Genomic DNA, 23,766 nt, shown 5'->3' with positions numbered 1-23,766 from the left:
GCACACACATATAGTCAATTACCTGCTCCCTGTTTGCATTCACAATTTAAGCTATTTTTTCACCTACGACATTCTGGTACTTGTTTTTTGACATCAATAAGCCTGTTCAGCTCACTAATCAAGAAGAAAATCAACATAAGCCAAAATGGGAGAGGGGAATGCATTCCCCTAATTGTCCACTATTGATATTTACTGAAGCATGATTTGGAAACTATTATGAGGGGTGTCTTTCTCAAGTACAGTCTTGTGCATAAAATACAAACACATCTGCACAACACAAACTGTCATTGTATCTTCTCCCCCCTGTAGGGAGCTGAAAATAGAATTGGTTTTGCTGTCTAGATTTTAAAAATTTCAGTTTAGGATTCTTTGAATTTTTTATTCTTTATTATCTTTATTGTTTGATAGTATCTTACAAATTCTGAGCAGAGATATCTCTCAAATTGTCTATCACTTATTTGGATATTTCATAATTCAATAGCTATCATGATTAAGGTAATCTTAATTTTTTTCCAGATACTCAGCATTTCATCAGATGATTCACCTGAAAAAAATCTTGATCAGTAAGGTAGAAATAAAAGCCCAAGTTTCCTATTGGTAGTCACCTGAGATAATAATTTTGTAGTTAGCAGCCAACTTAATGGTCCATATTTCAGAAAAGGCAAATTCTTTTCTTTCTGTTTTGACAACGTTTGGCTAATTTACACAACACTTTAGAACTTTGTTACACCAGTAATGAAGTCTATAATTTACTTCTGGACAAAATATCTGTTGGATGTAAGAAAAATAATGTTTCTCTTTGTAAAACAATGAATAATTAAAATTGAGCTATATTTCTTGAATGTTCTCTTAAAGAGCTTTTAGAAAAGCTCATGAATTAAAAGTCTTGCTTTTGAGCTATTTTTTTAATTAATTAATAATTGGTTTACATGCATCAGGCTGGTATCACTGTTATGATTTCAGGAATGATCTCCAAATTGATTCTTTGTGTCTCCATAATTGCCGCTATCATATGTAAATAGTCACTACCACAATATGAGATCAGCAATGTATGCTGTTCAGATGTTCCTGAGCTATGCTGATAGTAAACTCAAATCATGCTTAACTGGCATACTACTGCGGGGTCTGTATATCTGAGCTTTATTTCATTGCTGTTAAAAGTTCTTATTTTATGACACTGCTCTAGTTTTATTCTCACTGACTTTTGATCAGTCTGATATTTTTTTTTTTTAATTACTGGAAACATTCATAATAAGTGCATTTGTACTGGTTTACAGAAATGAAAGGATTAAAAGCATTTAAGATTGTGTTAATAATTTGGTGGAGGAAAGCTTGATGCACACTTCAAATTAAAACAAATAGAAATGGCCAGTATTTGGAAACTATGGGGAAGAAAACCCCTAGGTGAAATATGCTTACTTGTGCTGAAATGTAAGAAAGTGAGAATGCAGTTTCTCAGTTTTTAGGCCTATGAGATATTTCGGCTTAATGTCTACTGCTGTTGGTGAGAATCTGAAGTTACAAATTGATTTTTACATATTTTCTCAAAAAATGTAATATTAAATATATGATCTGAGACTAGCGATGTCAGCTGGTATAAAGATGAATGTTACCTTTCTTTGAAAACCATAAAGATACTATCCTAATGCCATCAAAGCTGCAACAAAATTATTCCATACTAAATATGACATAGGCTTTTGCAGTCACTAATAAACCTGGCCCCTTTCAGTTTATTTCATTTGAAAGGTGTGGTAAATACCTGAAGGACAGTGTTTTCTGATACTTCAGTTGTTGACTGTGTGTATAGCATTTTAGTGAAGTGAGCACAATTTTGGTCTCATTTGTGAATCTCTTAGCCTCAAAACGTCCTTAACATTTATGTCTCTGTGCATGAGATATTAAATGAACATAAAATAAAAAAGCTTTTATATAATCCTGTTAAAAGTGGAGTTCAAAGTGATCTTGTGATAGTAAACCTCACAATGTCAAACTACCTCAATAATACTAGTTGGCATAAACTAATTTTTAGAATAGCCATAGTGATTTAAAATGCCTTGAACCATGAGTAGCTGTATATTATATTAGAACAGTAACTAATAGTCTGTTTTCCAGGAGAAAAAAAATCACTCAGAGGAAAATTATTACCTTGCCCTTAGATTTTTTTTTTTTTTTCCCCGTCTAAAAGAGCACTTTCCTATATACAGTCAAACACATCACAGAGCAATGACATGTAAAGTTAGTATGGAGGAGTATTTTGAAAAAGTGAGAATATTTACTTGAGTGGCATTCAGATATCTAATGGGAATGTGAATGCTGAAACTACAGTAACGTATGTGACTTTTTTTGGATGACATATAATCAAATAGTGTGTCACAGGAATGCAATGAATTTCCTTCTAAATATACTTCTAATAACATATACTTTAATGAGAGGTATAATGAGTTATGGAATAATAAGTATATAGAAAGAAATTGCTTGATAAGAGTACTTCTTTATAGTTTCACTTCAAATGTCATTCTCTCAGTTTCCTGTTTTCCCTTATTTCAGCTTATGTTCTGTTCATTTCTTGAGGGTTTTAAGTGTTCATGTGTTTTTATCCTTCAGAGTTATTTCACTTTCCATACGTCTTGTTTTTCATCTAGTTTACTTTTTGTTGTTCTGGCATGTGTATTGTTACATTACTGACTTCCCAAAGACTAAATGTTTCATCCATGTTTAAATTTGTATTGATTGAACTAAGAGTATGCTACACAGCTCCATTATTCAGATAAAAAAATCAATATAAATTATATATTTTCCTACTCCTCTTCTAGTTTCTCTTGGAACACATTTCAAAATAAGTTGTGCTGATGTACTGCATTTGAATTCTTTTAGATGATAATAAGCATACAAAAAACCACACCCTAACTCTTGAAAGGTATTTAAATTAAAAAAAAAAAAAAAACTTTTCTTGAAAGCTATTTAAATTTCATGTTTACATTCAGCCTTTCAGAATTTGGTCTAATAAAAGTTAGATGAACTCGGAAACACTTAGCTTAGTATAGATTTAGTTTAAAAATGGCTGTCAACCTTTTCTAAGCTGTGGAAACCCCATCACTATATATATATATATATATTTATGTCTGGAAAAGAGCAAAAAGAGCATGATCTGTGTTTGATCTGGTTTAGCTGCTTTTAGGTTCAATTTTGTTAAAATTTCCAGATAGCTTTTGGTATTAAAAGGGAGGGGGGGGCTGGGGCAGGCGCGGAGGGAGGGAAGAAGGAAGGATAGTCCAGTCCTCTCTGAAGTAATGTCAAACTTTTAATGAAGCTTATTTTCAGAACTCTTTACAAAGTTATGATTTTCCTTTGAGGCAAATTTCATAAAAGCACAATGTAGGTTGCTTGCTGTGCTGCTGTTCTTACAGTAAGCTTCAATGAAACAATAAGCTTTAGTTAGCATTTTTCCCAAAAAAGAATTTTAAATTAAAACCGCTGGAAAAGGTGAAGCATTCTTTCTATACAATTTTCTTTATTATGTTGTTTAGACAGTTTTTTTCTGTCAGAATTGTTTCTGACAGCTTGTTCTTACAACTGTTAATGTAGTTTCATGTATTGTATCTATTCTTACTAATATATGACACAATTTTCATATAATTGTCATGTTTTATACATGTACCTACATGGTAAAAGAACCTTGGTGCAGTCATGAAATCAGAAGGTTCAGAAATGTATGATTTTTCTCTAATAAATTGTTTCAATTACTTTTCTTATAAAACAAACAAAAAAGCTTTAAAGAATGGAATAAATAACCATTACACTGAATTGAGGTAAGGTGAGATTTTATGAAAAGAATCTTAATCAACTGGTAAAATCAAGAGGATATGCTTGCAATTTCCAGAAGAAGAATCAAGTGGGATTATAACATCAATTTTTTGTTGTCTAGGGTGATAGAAGCAGAACCTTAAATAAAATTGATTTGATTCAGTCTGAAAATTCTAATTCACTATAATATAGCTTATTTTATAGAGTCATTGAATGATAAGGTTGGAAGGAAGATCAAAGCCTATCTGCTGTTTATCTGCTTTCAAAGTCATTCAAGACACCTTCAGTTGTGAACTCCAGGTTTCCCAAGAGTGAGATGTTTCAGTGTCTCACTTGCCTTAAGATTGCATTTTTTTCAAGTCTGAGTCTTCCTGCTCCAGTTTAAGCCTTTAATCCTTTGCATACTTATTTATATTTCGAAAACAAGATTTCTGCCCCCCCGCCCCCCCCCCATTTTCAATTCATCAGCTTTTTAAGTCTTTGGAGAATTTTATGTGCTTCCACTCATCATCTTAGTCCATTGGTTTTTAGACTGAGTGATTCCAGACTGTTCCTTGTTTTCCTTGCAGGACATGCTCATTAGACCTTTTACAAAACTAGCAGATTTCCTCTTGCATTCCTGTAGTTGATCCACATTCGTTATGAGCCATGCTCAGAACAGGGTACAGTATTGTAGACTGTTTTCACCAAAGCTTAGGGGGGAGGGAGTGGAAGGGTTGTGTCATATTTATTTCAAGTACAAACCTTGAATTGACCTTATTTAGTGTCATGCCATTGTTGATGAAATTTTCTAGATTCTTTCTTAGAGATCTGGTATCCTATGACTTATATACTCAATTTTATGCAGCTTATTATACTTGAAATGTGATACTTACTACATATACAATAATAGGGGAGGTCAGAAAGTATCAAGTAAAATTCTAGGCTCCAGTCATCCAGGCTATAATGATTGATTGCTACATTATGTAAAGCAGAGTGGCAGCTGGACTCTGGCTTGCAGCTCACCAGCCAGGCACTAATTACTGCTATCCATTTGGCTATATATGAGTAGCTTTATCATAGACGAACCTATGTCAAACTGGTTTCTGTCTGCTTTCAGGATTCTTTCCAGAGATTTTGCACTGCAATGCAGTGTCACAATGTCAGATGTTCTTTTATGTGGTATCACATCTGTGACTTGACTGTATACCAGCCACAGTAACATAGGATCTTAATTTACATCTTTGCATTGTTATGGGAAGGTTAAGAAAGATGAGGAGAAGAAAAAGCAGCATATGATGTGCTCATTTAAACCAAAATGTCCAAATAAACAAAATGGTCATTTTTTTGTACCATTTCTTGTTGTTGATTTATATTCTTGAGTATTGTACCCTAAATTTGTCAAGATCCCATTGAACTTAAATCGTTTTCATCAGTGTACTTGATAATTTGCACCGCAGGTTACGTGTAGCTTAAGCTAGACTTCCTCTACTTTGAATGAAAAAATATCCCATCCAACATAGCACAGATTGATTAGGTTTCCTTTTTTCCATTATGTTGTTAATTACTGAGAAACATAAAAGAAGCTACTGCTGATGTCCATCATGTGCATTCTTATGCATTGGAGTTGCCTAAAAAAGCTATGCCAGTAGCCTGTGGTCTCCTTCCTGCATAATAGCTGACAATTTATCAGAAATTGGGAAGTGCTATTAAAGTGTTTCTCCGGTTCAGATAACTGGTACTTGTGAAGTAGCTACTAATGTCAGTGATCCTGTTCTTCATTAAATAATTTAACTACTGCAGAGCTTTGAAAAATTGGCTTTACAGAAAGTCATTCATTGCTTTAACAAATAGGAGGATCATTTGGAAAGTCCAAGCCAGATTATGAACAAGTACTTCAAGAGGAGAAACATAGCTCTACTGAGGTACCTGATTAATTTCAAACATAATAGATAATTTAATCTGTATGTGCAGTGGTTATCAAGGGAAGAATGCAAAATTAATCTTTTTGAAAAGAGGTATATAAACATCTATTTGGTGAAAAGTTGTGCAACTTTTTTTTTTTTAATACTTTAGAAGAACAATGCAATATTGCTTATTGCCATAAAGCGCCAATAATCTGTTTTTAATACAAAATGGAGGTTTAATCATATGGAAAATCAAAACCTAAGTATCATTTGTGTTTCCCTCCAGGAGAAAGAACAGGGGGGGAGGGGGGGGGAAGCAAGCTACTTTCTGACAGGGAAGGATTGATTTGAAAAACTTTCTTATTAAAGTGGATATACCAAGCTGATTCAACAGTTTACAGAAACCAGTTTTTGTCTTTCGTGTTCGTTTTATTAACACAGCTGCTTTTTTGAAAAAGCTTTCCGTAATCTAACTTATGTAAGAACTATAATAAAAAATCAATTTTATAGTATGGTTGACCTATGCAGAGAGCATTTACAGACACTTATATATAATCTTTATATAAGCTCATGGGCTCAAATAATTTAGAATTAATTGAATAACAGAGGAAGAAGAACTTTAATGGTAATTTGAATTACATATATATATATATATATAAAATTATATATAATTCAAAACCAAAAAATGTTCATTTCCATGCTTGATAGTTTGAGGTGAGGATTTTTTGTTTTGAAGCAGTTCAATTGAAAACACAAGGTACATTATATATGTTGGAAAGGAAGATTGTATCTATTCTAGTAAATTGTTTCAGCTGTTCTTTCAGCTAACTGGCATTTGAAAATTTGTATAATTTAATGGATTAATTTTTCTGGAACTTTTGAGAAAACAGATTTTTTGTTTTGATAACATGACTTTTAAAACCTCTAATTATGGACTCCTTGTAGTAGGGCTACAAAATATTGTTCAGTAGTTGAGTTTGATATTCCCAAATTTAGCATTTAATATCTGTAGTTGTGATCAAAGATAATGCTGGAAGGGAGTGAGAAGTCTGTGGAACTGAAAATGTATTTGAAAGACTCCTTCTCAGAAGACGAATTGTTTTAATCATCTGTTTCTCCTGATAAAGTATTCTGTTGTTCTTATTCCACTTGTCATTTATATCGATATGTATCAGTGTCTTCTTTATTACTCTTTTGACATGTATAATCTTCTGCTTCCAGATCCATTTGAGGCTTTCATAATTTTTTCTATTCGACATGAGATCAGAAAAATTGATCTTCACAAACGTGACTACAGCCTCTTAGTTCCTGGTTTGAGAAATACAATAGCACTTGATTTTCATTTCAGTCAGAGTTTACTGTACTGGACAGATGTGGTAGAGGACAAAATATACAGAGGCAAGCTCTCTGATACTGGAGGTATGAATTTAATCTTTTAATTTCTTAATAGTAAGAACAACTGCAGTTACAGGATGGTAGACCTGATAAATCGTAACTTAGCTACCATTCACAGAAACAGAATTTATGATGTCATTCTGCCTTTAAAAATGTGTATATCTAGATTGTACTTGACGTAAAGCTAGAAAAAGACTTTATTAAAAGTTTCATTTCTCAATTGGCTATAGTGGGATGAAAATGACAAATGCAAAGGGCTGATATTTCTTCCTGGTTTGCTGAGTGTGCTATTGATTTTTTCTTTTTTTTTTTTGTAATTTACCTTCACCTTATTAAAAAAAGTATAAGAGATTTTTAGATGTCTGATAAATTATCTGCTCTCACTACATGAAAGATTTTGCTTCATAATTTTATGGCATTCAGAAAGACTTTTCTTTGCCTTGATAACATATTTATGGCCTACAACTCAATGTAATCTTATATTTACGAAAGTGTTTCTACAGCAAGGTCTTTGTTGAAGTGTATTTTCAGGCACTTTCATTCCAGCATGAGCCTCTGTTTAACTTGCTTCTGTAGAAGTTCACATTCTCTGACACACTTGGGGTTTGTTTTCTGTAGTTTTTTTCTTCTCCTTAGTAGGTGGTATTTTGGGATATTTTTGTATCTGCAGATCTAGACCAGGAAAGAAATATCCTACACTGCTAAGTATGTAAAGACAGCCAAAGACTTGCTACTTTTCATTAGCGGTTTTGGGGTTTGTATGAAAGCTGTAAGATAGTCTGTTGTCATCATGCTGTGTTATAACCGCACTATACCGGAATCCAAATTATTTCTCTACTATTTTTTTTTTTAATACAGCAATTTACCTCCTCAGTCTTGCAGTTGTCAAGAACTGACTTGCACCTGCAAAAAAGCACTGTGCCTTCGTGGAAGTCCTGAGGGCTAACAGAGTGCTTCTGTAGTTGCCCTTGGTGTGAAAAATTTTGAGACCCTCCAGAGGAAATATTTAGTAGGGACGAGCTGTTGGTAGACAGCATGATGTTGTGCTGAATTGTGCCAAGTGAATTCAAAGGGACAAAGGCTATTTACTGTAGAGTTGTTCAAAATGTGTAGTTCAAACAGAGTTCTCCCTGCCATTTCTGTCTCCATTACAATCTTTCAGTTTTCTCTTTTTCTGATTGAGAAAAAACGGAAATAGAGATGCATGAGTTTGTCTAATATATCTAGTCAGTGGGCAACGAAGCATGAGCATCTCCTTCACAGGTGCTGCAAAAGAATATGCTGGTAATAATGCACATGTGTGTCTCCTATATTACTCTGCATGTGATCTCTGACCTTTATTGAGAGTTTACTTACTAAGGCATCAGAATACTAAAAATCTCTATTACTGTCGAATGAAGTTTATTTGTGTACTGCCAAAAGTGTACTTATTTACGTATTTGTAAAGGAAATTGTCAGGTGGAACAAAGTATTATCATTCATCAGATTAATCAAGAATTCACTCCAAGAGCATATGATAGACTTATATGTCCATGTTCATTATATCAGACTATATTAATTCTTTAAGACTTTTCCTTTTTTTCCTTCCCCCCACCCCTTTCTTTTTTTAAGGTGTTAGTGCCATTGAGGTGGTAGTACAACATGGCCTGGCCACACCTGAAGGTCTTACTGTAGATTGGATTGCAGGAAACATATACTGGATAGACAGCAATTTGGATCAAATTGAAGTAGCAAAACTAGATGGCAGTTTGAGAACAACATTAATAGCAGGAGCTATGGAACATCCAAGGGCTATTGCTTTGGATCCCAGATACGGGTAATTATAAAAAGATTACTTTTTCATGTTGTGAGGTATTGTAAAGATAGATGTGTAAATGTGAGACTGTTTGATTTCCTTTTTTGCTATGAGTTATATAGTTCCTAACTTATCTTTAATAGTTCTTGGAAGGTATATTCTCAGTGAGATACAATCCTTTATTAATGTGTTGTTCCCTGATAAAAAGGGTTAAGAAAAGGTAAGTCAGGAGATGCAGAGATCTATTTGTTGGAAAATTACTTCCCTTGCTATGTGATTGTTTCATCTAATTTTTTAATGTGGATGGCAGCAACTGGAGTCTTTGGTCTAACCTTCCTTTGTCGTTAACAGACAGATTTAGGTGTTGCCAAGGTGATTTCCCTTATGTAGAGATTGATTTTTTGGTGGGACTTTAAAAGTATAGCTTAAATGTTACTGGAAAACTAAAAGTTGAGTGAGGTAAATACCACCTTTTGTCTTTGGTTATCCATCTCTAAAGTGGAAATAATGCTTGCCAACATTGTCAGTATTTTTATTACCTATTCATAAGGGTTGTTCTATAAACTGGAATCTTAGTAATAACAAGCAACTGAGTGTAGTAGATTTAGCCTGCTACTATAAACATCTGTTTTATCTAATGCCTGTTAGAATTTTTTCATAATATCAAACAGAATATTAAGTAAAACAAGCTGAAGTTGGGTGTTTAAAACCAGTATGTTTAAATTAAAATATAGCTGATTTGGGTAATATTCTAACACAATAAAAACTGTTTTGACATAATATGTAGTTTTAGCAGTCCCCAAACATATAAATGTATTTCACAGTTCCATTTCAAATTCTTTATATTAAAAAAGAAAAACAATACACCAACACTAAAACTTTACTTAGGATATTTTTGCTTTCTTTTAATATTAACCTCTCATTTCTTAGCAGAGCAAAAATTACCTAAACATGCCATTTATATTAAAAATTAAGTCAATAGACTTAAGTAGTGGAAGGGAAGTAAAACTGTTTGTGGAACCCTTAACTTGTTGAGCCAGGTGTCATTTTTGATTCTGTATTGAAATTAAGTCTACTGCTACAAAAAATTTCATGATTCTTGGAGTTAGAGCAGTGTTTTGAGACTTTTTGAAATTGCAAACTCATTACAGAAACCTCATTACCAACATTACATTGTGTCTAGCTGGATTCTCTTAGAGAGGCCAAGAAGTAATGGTCAATAGCTACATTCTCCTCTCATAATTACTATTCTTTCAGAGCAGGGAAAAAAACCACCAACACAAACCCAGAAATTAAATGTGGCCAAAAATAATACAAATTAAAATGACTTTGCAGAGTCATGATATTTAGGTTTTTTTAGGAGTCTGCTATGTTTTGTCATGTGTCTTCACTGAATATTTATTTCAGAAACACAGCTGGGACATAAAAATAGAAGTAGATAAAGGTCCCATATTCTGGGACCTGAGGTCCCTCTGGGATCTAAATTCTGAATTAGGAAGTACGTGCTTTAATGAGTATGGATGCTGCCCTCTCAACTGACATGCTAGAAAGCTTATTTACAGAGTGCATCGCTTATCAATAAAGATCTTTAAAAAGAGGCATCCTGTTGGCAGAGGAATTGGCAGATAAGTTTTTCAAATGAAATGGGGGGGGGGCGGAATCAAATCACCACTCTTCCTGAAACTGAAGGCTTAATCTGCCTTTTGAACAGCTAGAAGCAATTGTATGCTACATTTTGTCAGAAGTGAGGAAAAATATAATTTTTGAACACAGATGGATACAGCTTCTTAATCTTTTCACAAATATGAATAAACAAACACTGATGATTCAAAGTAGATGGTTGTGTCAGGATTGCGCAAATCCTGTATCCCAGTGGTGGGGGCATGGCTGCCATAACTGCATTCCAACATGCAGTGAGGCTGAGTTTGAATTCTTAATCCACATACCCACAGGTGCACTATATAAATAGATGTATATACATAAACACACGTGGCCCCATAGGTCTACACAGGCAGAATCTCTCAGCACTGAGACAATCAAACAGCGCCAATGGTCTCATCTGTTAACTTCCCTGACTGCTAAGGATGAAGGTCTTTTGGTGGATGTATGTGTAATGTGGATTCCTCAGTAGCTGATTTTAGAGGTCAGGCCTACCCAGTGGCTGGCCCTGGCATTGCTGGGCTGCACAGCTGGCTGCAGGATGTGAGCCCCTGAGGCTGCAGCCCCACAGCAGCTGCTGGTAAGGATTCCATAGCAGGCACTGCTGTAGCCTGGCATAGGCACCCAGTCCCACCCAGTCCATCCCTTAACTAGCCCTGGATGCTGGCTGTCCCCAGCTGCCTCTCACAAATAGGCACACACAAACGTGGGTGGCTCAGTCAGGCTCCAGACCTCACAGTCCCTCTGCTCATTGCCTGGCTGCCCTGGTCCCTCTGGTAGCCAACTCCCCCAGCTGCCTTGTTCCCAGAGGTGCACGCACACATTAGTCTGGCTTCACCTTTGCCAGCAATCACACAGAGAAATGCACACCCTCACTCTCTGTAGTTGCTGGCACCCCAGATGTACAGCCCCTGTGACCTGTAGTCTGGCTCTAGCTGCTGGCATGCAGCTGTCTCTGTGCACAGCACGCACGTGGAACAGAGACCCTCACCACCCACGGAGAGAGAAATGGAATTTGGTAGGAAGACAGGCCTTTTTATATCCTTATCCCTTATTATTTGAATATGACATGTACTACTGTTCACAGGTGCTAAATGGAGAGGCCTTATTAGAATATATGTTCAGGACTGAAGCTGGCTGATGTTACTTGTTGGAAGTTTTGCCATAGTCTGACTTTCTGCAATTGGCTTTTTACAAATAATTAAAAGTTTTCATATCAAAGGTATTCTTTAACAATGGAAAGTTTGTGTGTTATTGAAAATTTAATAAGCTAACAACAGTTAAGAGTTTGGTTTTGGCCTTTTGGTGACACTGCTTCTGTTAAATATAACAAGAAACTTTGGTCATGCAGATGAAAGCTCTCCGTATTTGAAAAAAAATTGGAGATAGTACATGACTGAAAGAGTCTACCATACAACACATCTTTTCAGTTTTCTTAGCAAGACTAACGTGTAGAAAAGTTGTTAGTGACATACTGAAATCTAGCGGTCTTCACTGGAACACTCTTAATATTAGATGAAAAACTCTAGTTTAGCTTGTTCCTTAATCCCTGTTACCTCAAATCACCTTTCTTCCCTTTCTCCCCTCCCCATGCTCCCCATCTGTGGATTGCTTTCAAAGGCTGTCATTATAATTTTTTTTTTTTAATGAGCTGCATTTCTAACTATAGAAGGAAGACAGGACAAGCTGTTACTTGTATTAATGAACATGAAAATGGGAACACTATTAAACTTCTAGTTTTTAAAAAAACTTTTTAAGTTTTATGATTGCTCTAATACTAATAAATATTGCCTCCATGTTACCCTGTTATTTCAAGGATTTTTTTATTGTTGCCCAGATTAGTGTATGCTTATTCCTTTCATTTAACATATGAACGCTTGAACTTTTCCCCAATTGTTTTCTTATTGAATCATTTCAGATTATTCTTGATGCTTCAATATTTTCTTGTATCTCTCTTCGTTTTCCTCTCACCAGAATTCTGTTTTGGACAGACTGGGATGCAAACTTTCCTCGCATTGAGTCTGCTTCCATGAGTGGAGCGGAAAGAAAGATCATATATAAAGATATGGATACTGGAGCTTGGCCTAATGGCCTTACTGTAGATCACTTTGAAAAAAGAATAGTGTGGACAGATGCCAGGTAAAGTGATAACACTATTCTTATTGTCTGTCTATGAATCCTTATTCTTATATACAGAAATGTGAACTACATTGTAAGTGGAATGTAGTTGCGCATGCAAATGTGTAGTATGTACATTTCTTTAATTGCATTACTATTATATGTAATTTCTTCATGGTCTGCACCAGGCTCTGACCAGGCTTCTTGGGCACCTTCCTCCACACACCCTGCCCATAGTCCCAGGAGCCCATTTCAGCTCAGCCCTGGGGCTCATCCCCTTGCCCGAATGACACCACTGGAGCACCAGTCTCCAGCCCAACCACAGCACTGCCAGGTAGTGGGCCTTGGTGGCCTGGATCCCAGCCCACTGGGTGGCTTCCTGGCCTGACTCCTGTCACCCCAAACTGTTCTGGTGATTTGGACTCTTGGTTGAATTTGGCTGCCACCCCTGCGATCTGCTCTGCTTGCCTCACTGCGACAGTGGGATGTGGCCCTGGACAGTGAAGTCTCTGGCCTGCCAGCTGTGGTATTGTCCATGGCTCCTGGCTCCCTGTGCCTTTGAGAGCAGTTTCCCATTTCTCCTCGCTGAGATTTATTATATGGAAGACCCAAGCTATTTTACTATTTCTCCTGTAAGTTCACCTGAATGGAAACTGGTTTTCCTGCTGTGTTTTCACAGCATGGAGATAAATATAAAAACAATATGCAAGAAGTATTTCATATTTCTTGTTAAAATAATAATATGAACTAATTCATCTCTAAAGTTAATGATTGCACCGTAAACATTCTTTGGTCTTACCAGTATGTAAGAGTAAGTTTTTTATACATTTTGCACCAATGTAATAATGATTGTCTAATTTTTATTTTATTTTTTTATAATACTAAATTTGGGGTTATTTTGTAGATCGGATGCCATTTATTCTGCATTATATGATGGAACCAGCATGATAGAGATTATACGGGGTCATGAATATCTTTCTCACCCTTTTGCTGTTTCTTTGTATGGGAGTGAAGTATATTGGACAGATTGGCGGACCAATACACTTGCAAAAGCCAACAAATGGACTGGCCAAAATGTCAGTGTTATTCAAAAAACAAGTGCTCAACCATTTGATCTTCAGATATATCATCCAAGTCGTCAACCACAAGGTGACTATTTATAGAATAATTATTATTCCGGGGGGGGGGGGTATTCTTTTTATATAAATATCTGTCTTTTTATATAAATATCTGGATATGAATTTGCCTTGAACTGACAGTTCTTAATTAAATGTTGTATTCAGCACTGGTGTTTCTTGGGTAGTAATAGATTATATATTCAAACCAAAAGCTTCATGGGATCAGTGTCTGTGAGTATTGCCCATTTGGACTCTTGTTCTAGATCTGTGTTCTGGTTTTGGCTGGGATGAAGTTAATTTTCTTCCTGGTAGCTGGCACAGCGCTGTGTTTTGGATTTAGGATAAGAGTAATGTTGATAACACACTGATGTTTTAGTTGTTGCTAAGTAGTGCTTACCCAAGTGAAGGACTTGTCAGCTTCTCATGCCCTGCCAGTGAGAAGGCTGTAGGGGCACAAGAAGTTGGGAGGGGACACAGCCAAGTTGGCTGTCCTGAACTAGCCAATGGGATATTCCATACCATATGATGTCATGCAAAGTATATAAATTGGGGGAGGAGTTAGCTGCAGGGGGTGGGGAGGGGATTGCTGCTTGGGGACTGGCTGGGCATTGGGTGGTGAGCAAATGTATTGCTCATCACTTGTTTTGGCTTTTTTCCCCTTGAGTTTTTTCTCTTGCTTTTTTTTTTTAATCTCCCTTGCTGTTACAATTATTGTTAGTAGTCTTAGTATTACATGTTACTTTATTTCAGTTATTAAACTGTTCTTATCTCAACCCAAGGGCTTTAGCTTTTTTTCTGTTTCTCCTCACCAACCCACCAATGAGGGGAAGGAGCAAGCAAGTGGCTGTGTGTTTCTTAGTTGCTGGCTGGGGTTAGACAAAAACAATCTGTTACAAATATAGTGCAGAACTACACTTACTTAAAAGTCTTCCAACTTTTTTTAACTGGAGTAACTAGTTCGACAAAAGTAAATGTAAGTGTTGGCTGTCTTTCCCTTGCTTCTCTCCAAAGGAGGATAAACTTTTCTGTGAAATAAACTGTGTATAAAATTCTTAGTTGTAAATACTCACTTTGTGCTATAATTTGCCTTAATTTACTCATTCACTTGTCTGTCTCTATTTGCTTCTCAATCTTGTTCACTCTTAAGACTATATAACTTAGGTTCCACCACTGCAGACTGCTACTTTTGTACCTAAATAGCCCCATTTGGGTGTTGTCCATAAACTGATGCTTTTCCAAAGCATATCCTATTCACGTAACAGTTTTTATCTTAAAATAACATTTACAATTTTCTATTTCAAATTAACACAGTATGTCTTTCATGGTAGAATGAACTCAAACTGCTGGAGGTATGAGTTTGGAGTTTAAAACTTCAAGAAGCATCAAAACTTATTTTTTCTGATTAACAATCAAAACTGAAAGGAAGTTCACAGTGTATGCATTCATTAAATAATAGGAAATACTTAAATTATTTCTTGATACATTGTTTTGTAAGTTTTAACTTCCCATTTTCCTCTGTATGCAGCTTACCTCTTCATGTGTATGTTTCTATTACAATTTTTTACCAGCTTTTATAGTGATACCATCTATTTATACCAGAACACTGCTGTACAATTGAAGTAAGTGCATAGGCTTTGTCATTAGGTAGAGTCCAACAGTAGTGTTGTGTATTTAGTAATCTTCAGGTACTATAATTTAAAATAAAACTATTAGTCTTGAAAATGAAAAATGACCAGATTCTATCTATCTGGTTTAATGAAATATTCCATTTAACTCCTAATGAATAATGCAGGAACCTGCTAAAACTTAGCTCCTTGGGACTGATTTACAGTGTCTGTCGCATAGGTAAAAAGACTAATGATTTTCCTGTAATTTCAGCTGAAGCTTTAAATGATTTTATCACTGAATGGTGAATTTCTCACTCAGACGGTAAATATTTAGTTGTTTAGTCGAGAAATTTAAGTTATTGATTTCAGTGGTCATACGTTTGAAGGTTCAGGACCAATACAGAAATCAGAGTAGCCCATTAGTTGCACATGTAGTATTTTTCTAGAGTATAAGTGTATTTGTTGCTTCTCTGAGGATTATGAAGATTACAGATACAGAGATTTTATTTAACTGGTGTAAAATTATTTTCCAGTCTAAATTTTCTGACTTCAGTCGTGGTAATACATAGGCAGTACCTAAGCATGTTGCTAATAACGTAAGCAATAATTAAATTCAAATTAGTTATAGAGGGACTTGGCACTGGACATTTTGCTGTGATTTTGTCCTGATACCTACCTGTTGTTTGCACTATCTGCTATGGGTCTGAATGTGCTTACCTGCCTTCCCTCCTACTTCTTTTTTCTCCCAACTGCTCTCCAGCTAAGAATAGGTAAATTCAAGGTGCTTAGTACAATGCTGACAACTGGCAATATTCTTCTTCTTCCTAACAGTTATCTTTTCTACAACTGTAAAAAATATTATCTTGCTTGGGCTTTATGGTTCCTCCATCTCTGACTTTTCAAACATTGAGTCCCTATATCCCTGGCCTGGGAATCATAAATGAGAATGGGAATAATTAGTAAGTGTTGTTGCATATCCACTTAGTAGGAGTCCATGGACTTCTCAATCAGATGCTTGACTTCAGTCAGTGTGAAATAATAAGGATGAGGTGGTTAGATGAAGTAGTAATGAAAGGATATGATTGCATGCTGAGCAGAAGGTAATGGTCCTGATTAAACTTCTTCAGATACTTTGTTGGAGGAGATCCTTGGAGATCAGTTCTCTCAGTGGATCCCCATGTAAAATGAAGAACTAAATGAAGTGACATTTTTCTATACAACTGTCGCTACATGGTTGTTTAAAATAAATTTAAAGTTACAAACCAATTCTAGGACAGGAAGATGTGATTATTGTATTGCTGACAATTTCAAAATTCATTCTTTGAAAGAGATGCATTACCGTATTGATCAAAAAGAGACCAGAGCTCAGAACCTCTCAACCACAGCTGGAATACCAGCTTTCTTGATAGTTCAATTTCTCAGTATAGCTTTGCTATACACATGTATCATTTTTTAAATTGGTTGTATCAGCCATTGGAGGGAAGAATTAAGTCTTTTTAGACACTTTTATATTTTTATATCAGTAACTCATGGGTTATTTGCGGGCAACAAACCAGATCATCCAGAACAGAACAAGTCGTGATCAGTGAATGAAGTGAGTTGCCCTCCTGTTGTTTATACATAAATTTAAGTTTACTCCAGTAACTCTTCTGCAGAGGTCTTACTGTCTCCTATCTCCTATAAGCTATTCATTCTTCCTTAGTAATTTTTCCATCTCTAATTCTCCATCACCTGTCTTTGATTTATTGTAGGTTATTTAGTGTAAATAGGCTGAAGTATACAGATTATTTAGGATGTGAATAATACATAATTTATAGATGTCACATCTATATTAACACATAGTTAATATGTGAATATGTAGTCAAACATATACATGTATATGTATATGTACTTCACTTATGAAAACGTATGTGAACATTTTCCCCTTTATAGTTTTGAGTTCAATGTTACAATCAGATGTGATTGAGGTAATACCAGGTGCATTTGCTAACAGTAAATGAAGTTCAGTTGTTTCAGGACTGTCCTGGTTTTGGCTGGGATAGAATTAATTTTCTTCCTAGTAGCTGGTACAGTGCTGTGTTTTGGATGTAGGATGAGAATAATGTTGATAACACACTGATGTCTTAGGTGTTGCCGAGCAATATTACACCAAGTCAAGGACTTTTCAGCTTCTCACCCCACCCCACCTGTGAGAAGGCTGCAGGGCTATGGGAAACTGGGAGGAGACATGGCCAGGACCGCTGACCCCAACTGGCCAAAGGAATATTCCTTACCATGTGATGGTCATGCTCAGTATATAAACTAGGGGGAAAGCTGGCGAGGGGCTGCTGCTCAGGAACTGGCTGGGCATCAGTATCAGTCAGTGAGTGGTAAGCAATTGCATTTTGCATCACTCGTTTCATATATACTAATTTGTTTCTCAATATTGTCATGGTTATTATTATTCTCCCTTCTTTTTCTGTCCTATTAAAATGTCTTTTATCTCAACCCGTGAATTTTACTTTCTTTCCCAGTTGTCTCCCCCATCTCAGTGGGAGAGGGGGAGCGAACAAGTGACTGTGTGGTGTTTAGCACCAGGTTAAAACCATGGCAGTCCTTTTTGGTAGAACCCAGGTCAGCTCCTTGGGGATCTGCCAATCGGCCCTGCCCGATCAAAACTTTAACGTACTTTAGAAGGTGATAAAGTCCCTGTAGTGCACATGAAAAATATGCTGCAGAAAAAGAATCTGGGTCATTCCTTCCTCAGGCAAAGGCAGACCCATTTGCAGGATTGCTTTTGCTCAAGGACCTGGATGCAGTTGGTGGGTAATGTGGGAGGATGGGGAAGTCTGATGTATGCCTCAAAAGGGCTTTGATTCTGAGTGAGAACAGCCAATAATTTGTGCAGCGATGATAGAACTGGACAAGCACAGTGGTGATAGAACCAGAACTGGCTTCAGCATGTAACAATTCAACACCACATACCATCTCTCCTACCCTGAAGGACTGCTACAACAGGTGGAACCCAAAGTCATGGACTAAATGAACTCAACAGATAATGGCCATTGACTAAGGGAATGATATCTATACTTATATATCAAATGACAGGAAAGGTTGTAATTGGGATGTATCGAGAGGTGTGGAACCTGGGTATGATGTAAATGGTATAGAATAAAGGGTGATTATCTAATTCCATCTTCCCCTTTCCTCCAGTTTATTTAAAATAATTCTTGAGAATTTAGAATATCCTCAGGATGTTCAAACCATCATGTTCCTATTGCTGTATCTCCTGAGTGCGTTTCAGGTCTTGTTTAACCCTAAACAACTATTGAAGAACACTACCCAGAAATTTGCCCCAGGGCTGGACAGTTACAACTGGCAGGATGTGTGGGATAGTAAGGACAAGTGCCTAGGACAGTGGTCACCTCCAGCATTTTGGAACAGAATCCTGAAAAACTAGTGAAATATTTGGAAAAAGCATGCTGTCACCCCGGCAATTTGAGAGAGACACAAGTCACCACAATGTGCTGTGGCCAGGCCCACACCTACCAAGCCACGTTCAGCACGATTCACTACTCTCAAGGGGAAAAGGAGGTCTCTGGGTCTGGAGACAAAACAACAGGCACTGCAACTGACCCAGAGAACCAGCCCGTGCTGGTATCAGTCACCCCTATACTCAAGAACAAATATGGGAAGCAGAATTCAGCTTGTTTAGTAAGGGGTGAAAGAGCTTCAAAGATGGAGCAGGAGGAAGAACTGGACAAGGCAGACTACTCTGAAACAGGGCCATCACGAGGAGGAGGAAAAGAGGCAGCCACTGCTTGAGGAGGAGGAAGAGGAAGAACTCATAAACGATGCAGTAACCACACGATCCCTATCCCTGAGTGAGCTATGAGATATGCGAAAACATTTCAGCCATAGTCCAGGTGAGCACGTTGTTACCTGGCTGATCCAGTGTTGAAATAACGGGGCTAGTAGCCAAACAGCAGGGATCGCTTTCTATGGAAGGGGACATTGACTAAGCAATTGGAAAAGGGCCACAAGTCCACAGCCTCTGGAGGCAGCTCCTGTCAGGCATGAGGGAAAGGTATCCCTTCACGGAAGATGTTATATGTCACCCAGCCAAGTCGGTCACCATGGAGAAAGGTATTCAGTACCTGAGGGAATTAGCCATGCTGGAGGTGGTTTATGATGGCCTGGAAGACAAGCAGTTATCCAAAGACCCAGATGAAGTCAGGTGCACGCTACCCATGTGGTGAGAGTTTGTATGGAGTGCGCTATGCCAGCTGCTAGGAAGACAATTTATTTATCCCAGAAACCAGGACAAGGACACACCTGGGCCGTATACAGCTATAGCTTCTAGCTCTAGAAGCTCTTGGGATATGCCCTGCAAAACACCAATTCTGAAAGAAGAACTGAATATGTGTTTTTATTGTGAGATATAACAAAAGATAGTGACTTAATTTGTATGTAAATGTAGGAGAGTAAAAAGTACCACTGGAGGATAACCACCAATTAGTTATAGAATGTTCCATGATCTCCAGATAAATTTCACCTCTTCTGCCAAAAAGCTGATGGTAATAGAAACTACTTAAAAATTCCTATCATGTATACTTGAGGTTTTTAAATATTGAGAAATGATACTTTGTTTGTCTTCTCACACAGGGTTTGTATTGCTCAGTAACCTATTCAGACTTTTATGTTAGTAGGTTCTGAGCAATCTTTCTTTGAAAACATTAAATCCTCACAGTTTTGTATGGCTTTGTAAATGTCTTAGAACCCAGTTCTGCATTAGTTACACATAGAAGACTATGGATATAGCTCTAATGTAAATGACTACTAGCAAGTAAAATTCTCCCTGCACACTGGTAGTCAAAAGATTTGAAGAATGCTAATAGTGTGCACTGAAACAGGGCGAGCAGTGAATACAACTTACTGTTTGTGAGTTGTATTCATGCATGATGACAACTGTGATAAGGACTCACAGTGAACAACTTGTAATCCACCTTGCGATATGTGACATATGCTGTCAGGATACATTTTTCTGATTATTTAATTTTAAAATAATAATGAACTTACTTTAAAGAAGAATGTTACTGGTTTTCAGTGGATGTCAAGTTCCTTGGGATTTATTGCTTTTTAAAATAAACCTCTTAGAAGAATTTAATTTTTAGACTGGGGTATAGTTCTAACAAAGCTGCCTGACTTCTGGGCAAAAGAGTATGTATGCTTAGGATCTTAAAATATTGGTGGAGTAAATATGCATCTCTGCACATCCCTTTCAAGCAATGGGTTTTGTTGGTTTTTTGTGTTTTTTTAATAATTAGTCACTTCTTGAACTTTGGTATTTGAGGAAGTGTTCTGTATGTGGTGTTTTCACAGCAGCATTAACCATTTCTTGCTGTCAGAATAAAACAACTGTTTTCTGTTTGGACTGGGGCCAGGCAATGTCTTTAGAGAGAGACCATAGCCTAGGGAAACATCAGTCAGTATTCTAGAGTCACAGATACCTTGGCCTCAAGGCAAGGTATAAGCTGTAGAAGAGTTTTCAGTTGCTATTTGCCAGAATCAAGAAGTTCAAATATGAAGTTGTGTAATTGCAGCTTTTATTTTATGATGTAGTAAACACCAGATTCTGATTTATGATTGACCTTCTGGGTTTGCGCTAAATTGTTCTCTTTCAATGGAACCAATTTCTTTCTACAAATCTCCAGTACATAGCTTTATTGGAACTAGAGAAAAATGGTGACACTATGTGATTATGTCTTAATTTTTCTCTTGAATTTGTAGCAATTTTGCAGTAAATTAAACAAGATAGCATGCAATTTAGAATCCCAAAATAAAATAAACAGTAGATTTACATTGCAAAATGGCAGTGTATATATATGGTACTGAAGGACAAACATTTTGTAGTCACAGTTCCATAGGTATACATCTGGGTCACCTATGTAGGTGAAAGCTTATTAGCTTTTAAAATATATCATGCAACTTAATTTGATTTAAATAAGGTAGAGCAGTGCTAAATAAATTCCTGTAGCCTAAAGCAACACTATTTCAGTTTAATCTAGGACAGATGATAATTTAAGGTAGTGATGCTGTAGTGAGGTACTTTGTACAGACGATAGGTTCATCTGTCAGTAAACCACAGGGGATTGTGGAAGGTTCCATGATCTAATGCAGAATGATGTCACATCTTGGGAACGTGAGCTTGAGACCTATTCATCTTCAAGGAATCAAAGCTGTGTGTCAGGAATGCTATCAGCATAGCAAACAGGTTTTCTAGGAAGAATATTTTCTCAACTACCATTATATTTAAAAAATCCACTTTCTGCAAAGAACAAGGGCTTCTATTAGGCACAAGCAGTTGCACTTGTACCATGAGTTGTAATACTGAGGATAGCGATGAGATGAGTAAATATAGTGCATTGGAGTGATCACAGCTTGAAAACAGCTAGAAAGCCATGAATTTCTCACACATTCCCCAGGTTTTTGCATTTCTCAAGAGTATTTGAATAAAAAACCAAAACAAAACAAAAAACCCACCATGGCCATGGCATTATTTTTCTTTTTGCAGATTGAGTTTTTCTAGACTAAATATCAGGACCAGCAGTAGAATAACTGTTGAATATAAAGTATGTTGGTACCACTGAACTCTTTTGTAATTAAAACATGCTAAACATTTAACTTCATAGCACTGCTTTGTTGCAGTGTGCTGTTGAGGCCTGGATTGCCAGCTGTTTTACAGAAATGTATCTTAAGATGCACGAGAATGAAGCTCTGGCTATTTTATTGGGGGGTGGGCAGGGGTTAAACATTCTATTAGTGTGAGATTTTATTACAGCCTTCTTGTGTATGTTCTTTTTACTTCAAAACCAGCAGCAAGATTGGCATAAGGATTACAAATCAAGCAAAATATGTAAATTCTTCTGAACTTTAAAATTGATTCCTCTGTGCTTTATGAAAGTTCTGTTGTTCAGCGTGGTTTGGTTTGTTTGTTGTTGGTTTTTTTTTTAATATACAAGCAGTGTCTTCTGCCTTTGTCTTAACTCAGCAGCCTGTCTTTGACAATGACTGATCAGTGGCTACAGGAGACTATGGACCTGGGGGGAGATAACAGCCATGCTCCTCCCCTACAGCCTGTCAACTTCCAGTAACCTTTAACTCGGTGATTTTTGAACCTAAAATGGTGTCTTTGTGAGTCAAAGGCTTTAAAGCCTTTGATTCTTCTTGCATGACCTTTTCTAGTTGACTTTTGAACTTGATGTCTACAGCTTTTTGGACAGATGGCTGTGGTGCATAACTATGCACTGTGTGAGGGAGGACCTTGTCTTGTCTGTTTTGGTCCTAATACCTGATAATTCTGTTCACTGTGTCCTAGCTCTTGTAGTAAGAGGGGTATTGGACAGCCATTTCATAAGGATAAATCTGTTGCTTCAGAAAAGGATCTTGCAGATATAGATGCTATTTCACTGCCCGTTCTCATGTATGTAACTTGAGATTGTTTTTTTCTTGGTATATTATTATACATATATTGAATTCTATCAAGCATTTTATTTCTTAGTCACTCTGTCATGTAACTCTTGTGTTTCTTTTCACACTTGGATCTAATTTAATCCTTTGCCACTGCTTTTTTATTATGTACTTTAACAGGAAATTTCTGATTTTTTAGAAAGTTTCTGATAAGGCATAGTACCTGCTCTTAAAAGTACTATTGCCTTTGGTCTTTCCACTTGGCAATACTCTAGCGTTACCACATTTGTTACTCTTTTACACCTGCGTTTCTTACCTGCCTAGTATGTCAGTATGCTTTTTTAAAGTCTATCATTCCAGGCACTCATTTATTAGTTATGGACTTATATAATTAATTACATATTTCACTGTTTATTTTGCAGCACCCTTTTATCTCAAACTGTACAGTGGGGGTGCAATGGGAATCAGAGATTCATTAAATAAATTAATTCAGATTACCATAAAGATATCATACCATACGCAAAAGAGTATCATGAAGAACTGTGCCAACTTTGAGATAATATTCTTGGTTATTTTGTTTTAACGGTGAATATAATTTTTTTGTTAGATGGTATGCTGACTAATTCTTCAAGTGAATGATTAAAAACTGAAATAGTGAATATAGGAAATAAATACTAACTTTAGAACTAATGCATTGTCTGTTCATTCCTAACTTGCAAGTGCAAATTATTAATGCTAAAATAGTCGGATATAATAAGGCAGTGTAAAGATTTTAACTTGACTGTCGAGTACAGCAGAAGGATCTTTGGCCCTATGAAAAGCAATACTACAGAAAGCATTGATGGTGAGCAAAGAATTAGATCTATAACTGGTTTTAAATATGAGTGGGAATAGATTGTCAGCAATTTAAAAGTATCCTTTTGATGTAACTGTAG

General features: G+C 36.4%; 1 protein-coding gene across 1 annotated transcript in view; it reads left to right on the top strand.

The window, feature by feature from the left end:
- Positions 1 to 23,766, top strand: part of LRP1B (LDL receptor related protein 1B) — a 470,964-nt gene that overhangs the window by 221,230 nt on the left and 225,968 nt on the right. The window contains exons 22-25 of the mRNA XM_056350419.1: positions 6,912 to 7,109; positions 8,697 to 8,901; positions 12,514 to 12,678; positions 13,562 to 13,806. Of these exons, the coding sequence (XP_056206394.1) occupies positions 6,912 to 7,109; positions 8,697 to 8,901; positions 12,514 to 12,678; positions 13,562 to 13,806 (813 nt within the window). The remainder of the gene's footprint in view (positions 1 to 6,911; positions 7,110 to 8,696; positions 8,902 to 12,513; positions 12,679 to 13,561; positions 13,807 to 23,766) is intronic.

Source organism: Falco biarmicus, chromosome 8 (assembly GCF_023638135.1).
Source record: "Falco biarmicus isolate bFalBia1 chromosome 8, bFalBia1.pri, whole genome shotgun sequence".
NCBI classification, from domain to species: Eukaryota; Metazoa; Chordata; class Aves; order Falconiformes; family Falconidae; genus Falco; species Falco biarmicus.
Note: the sequence above shows the minus strand (reverse complement) of the source record. Positions and strands in the feature narration are given on the sequence as shown.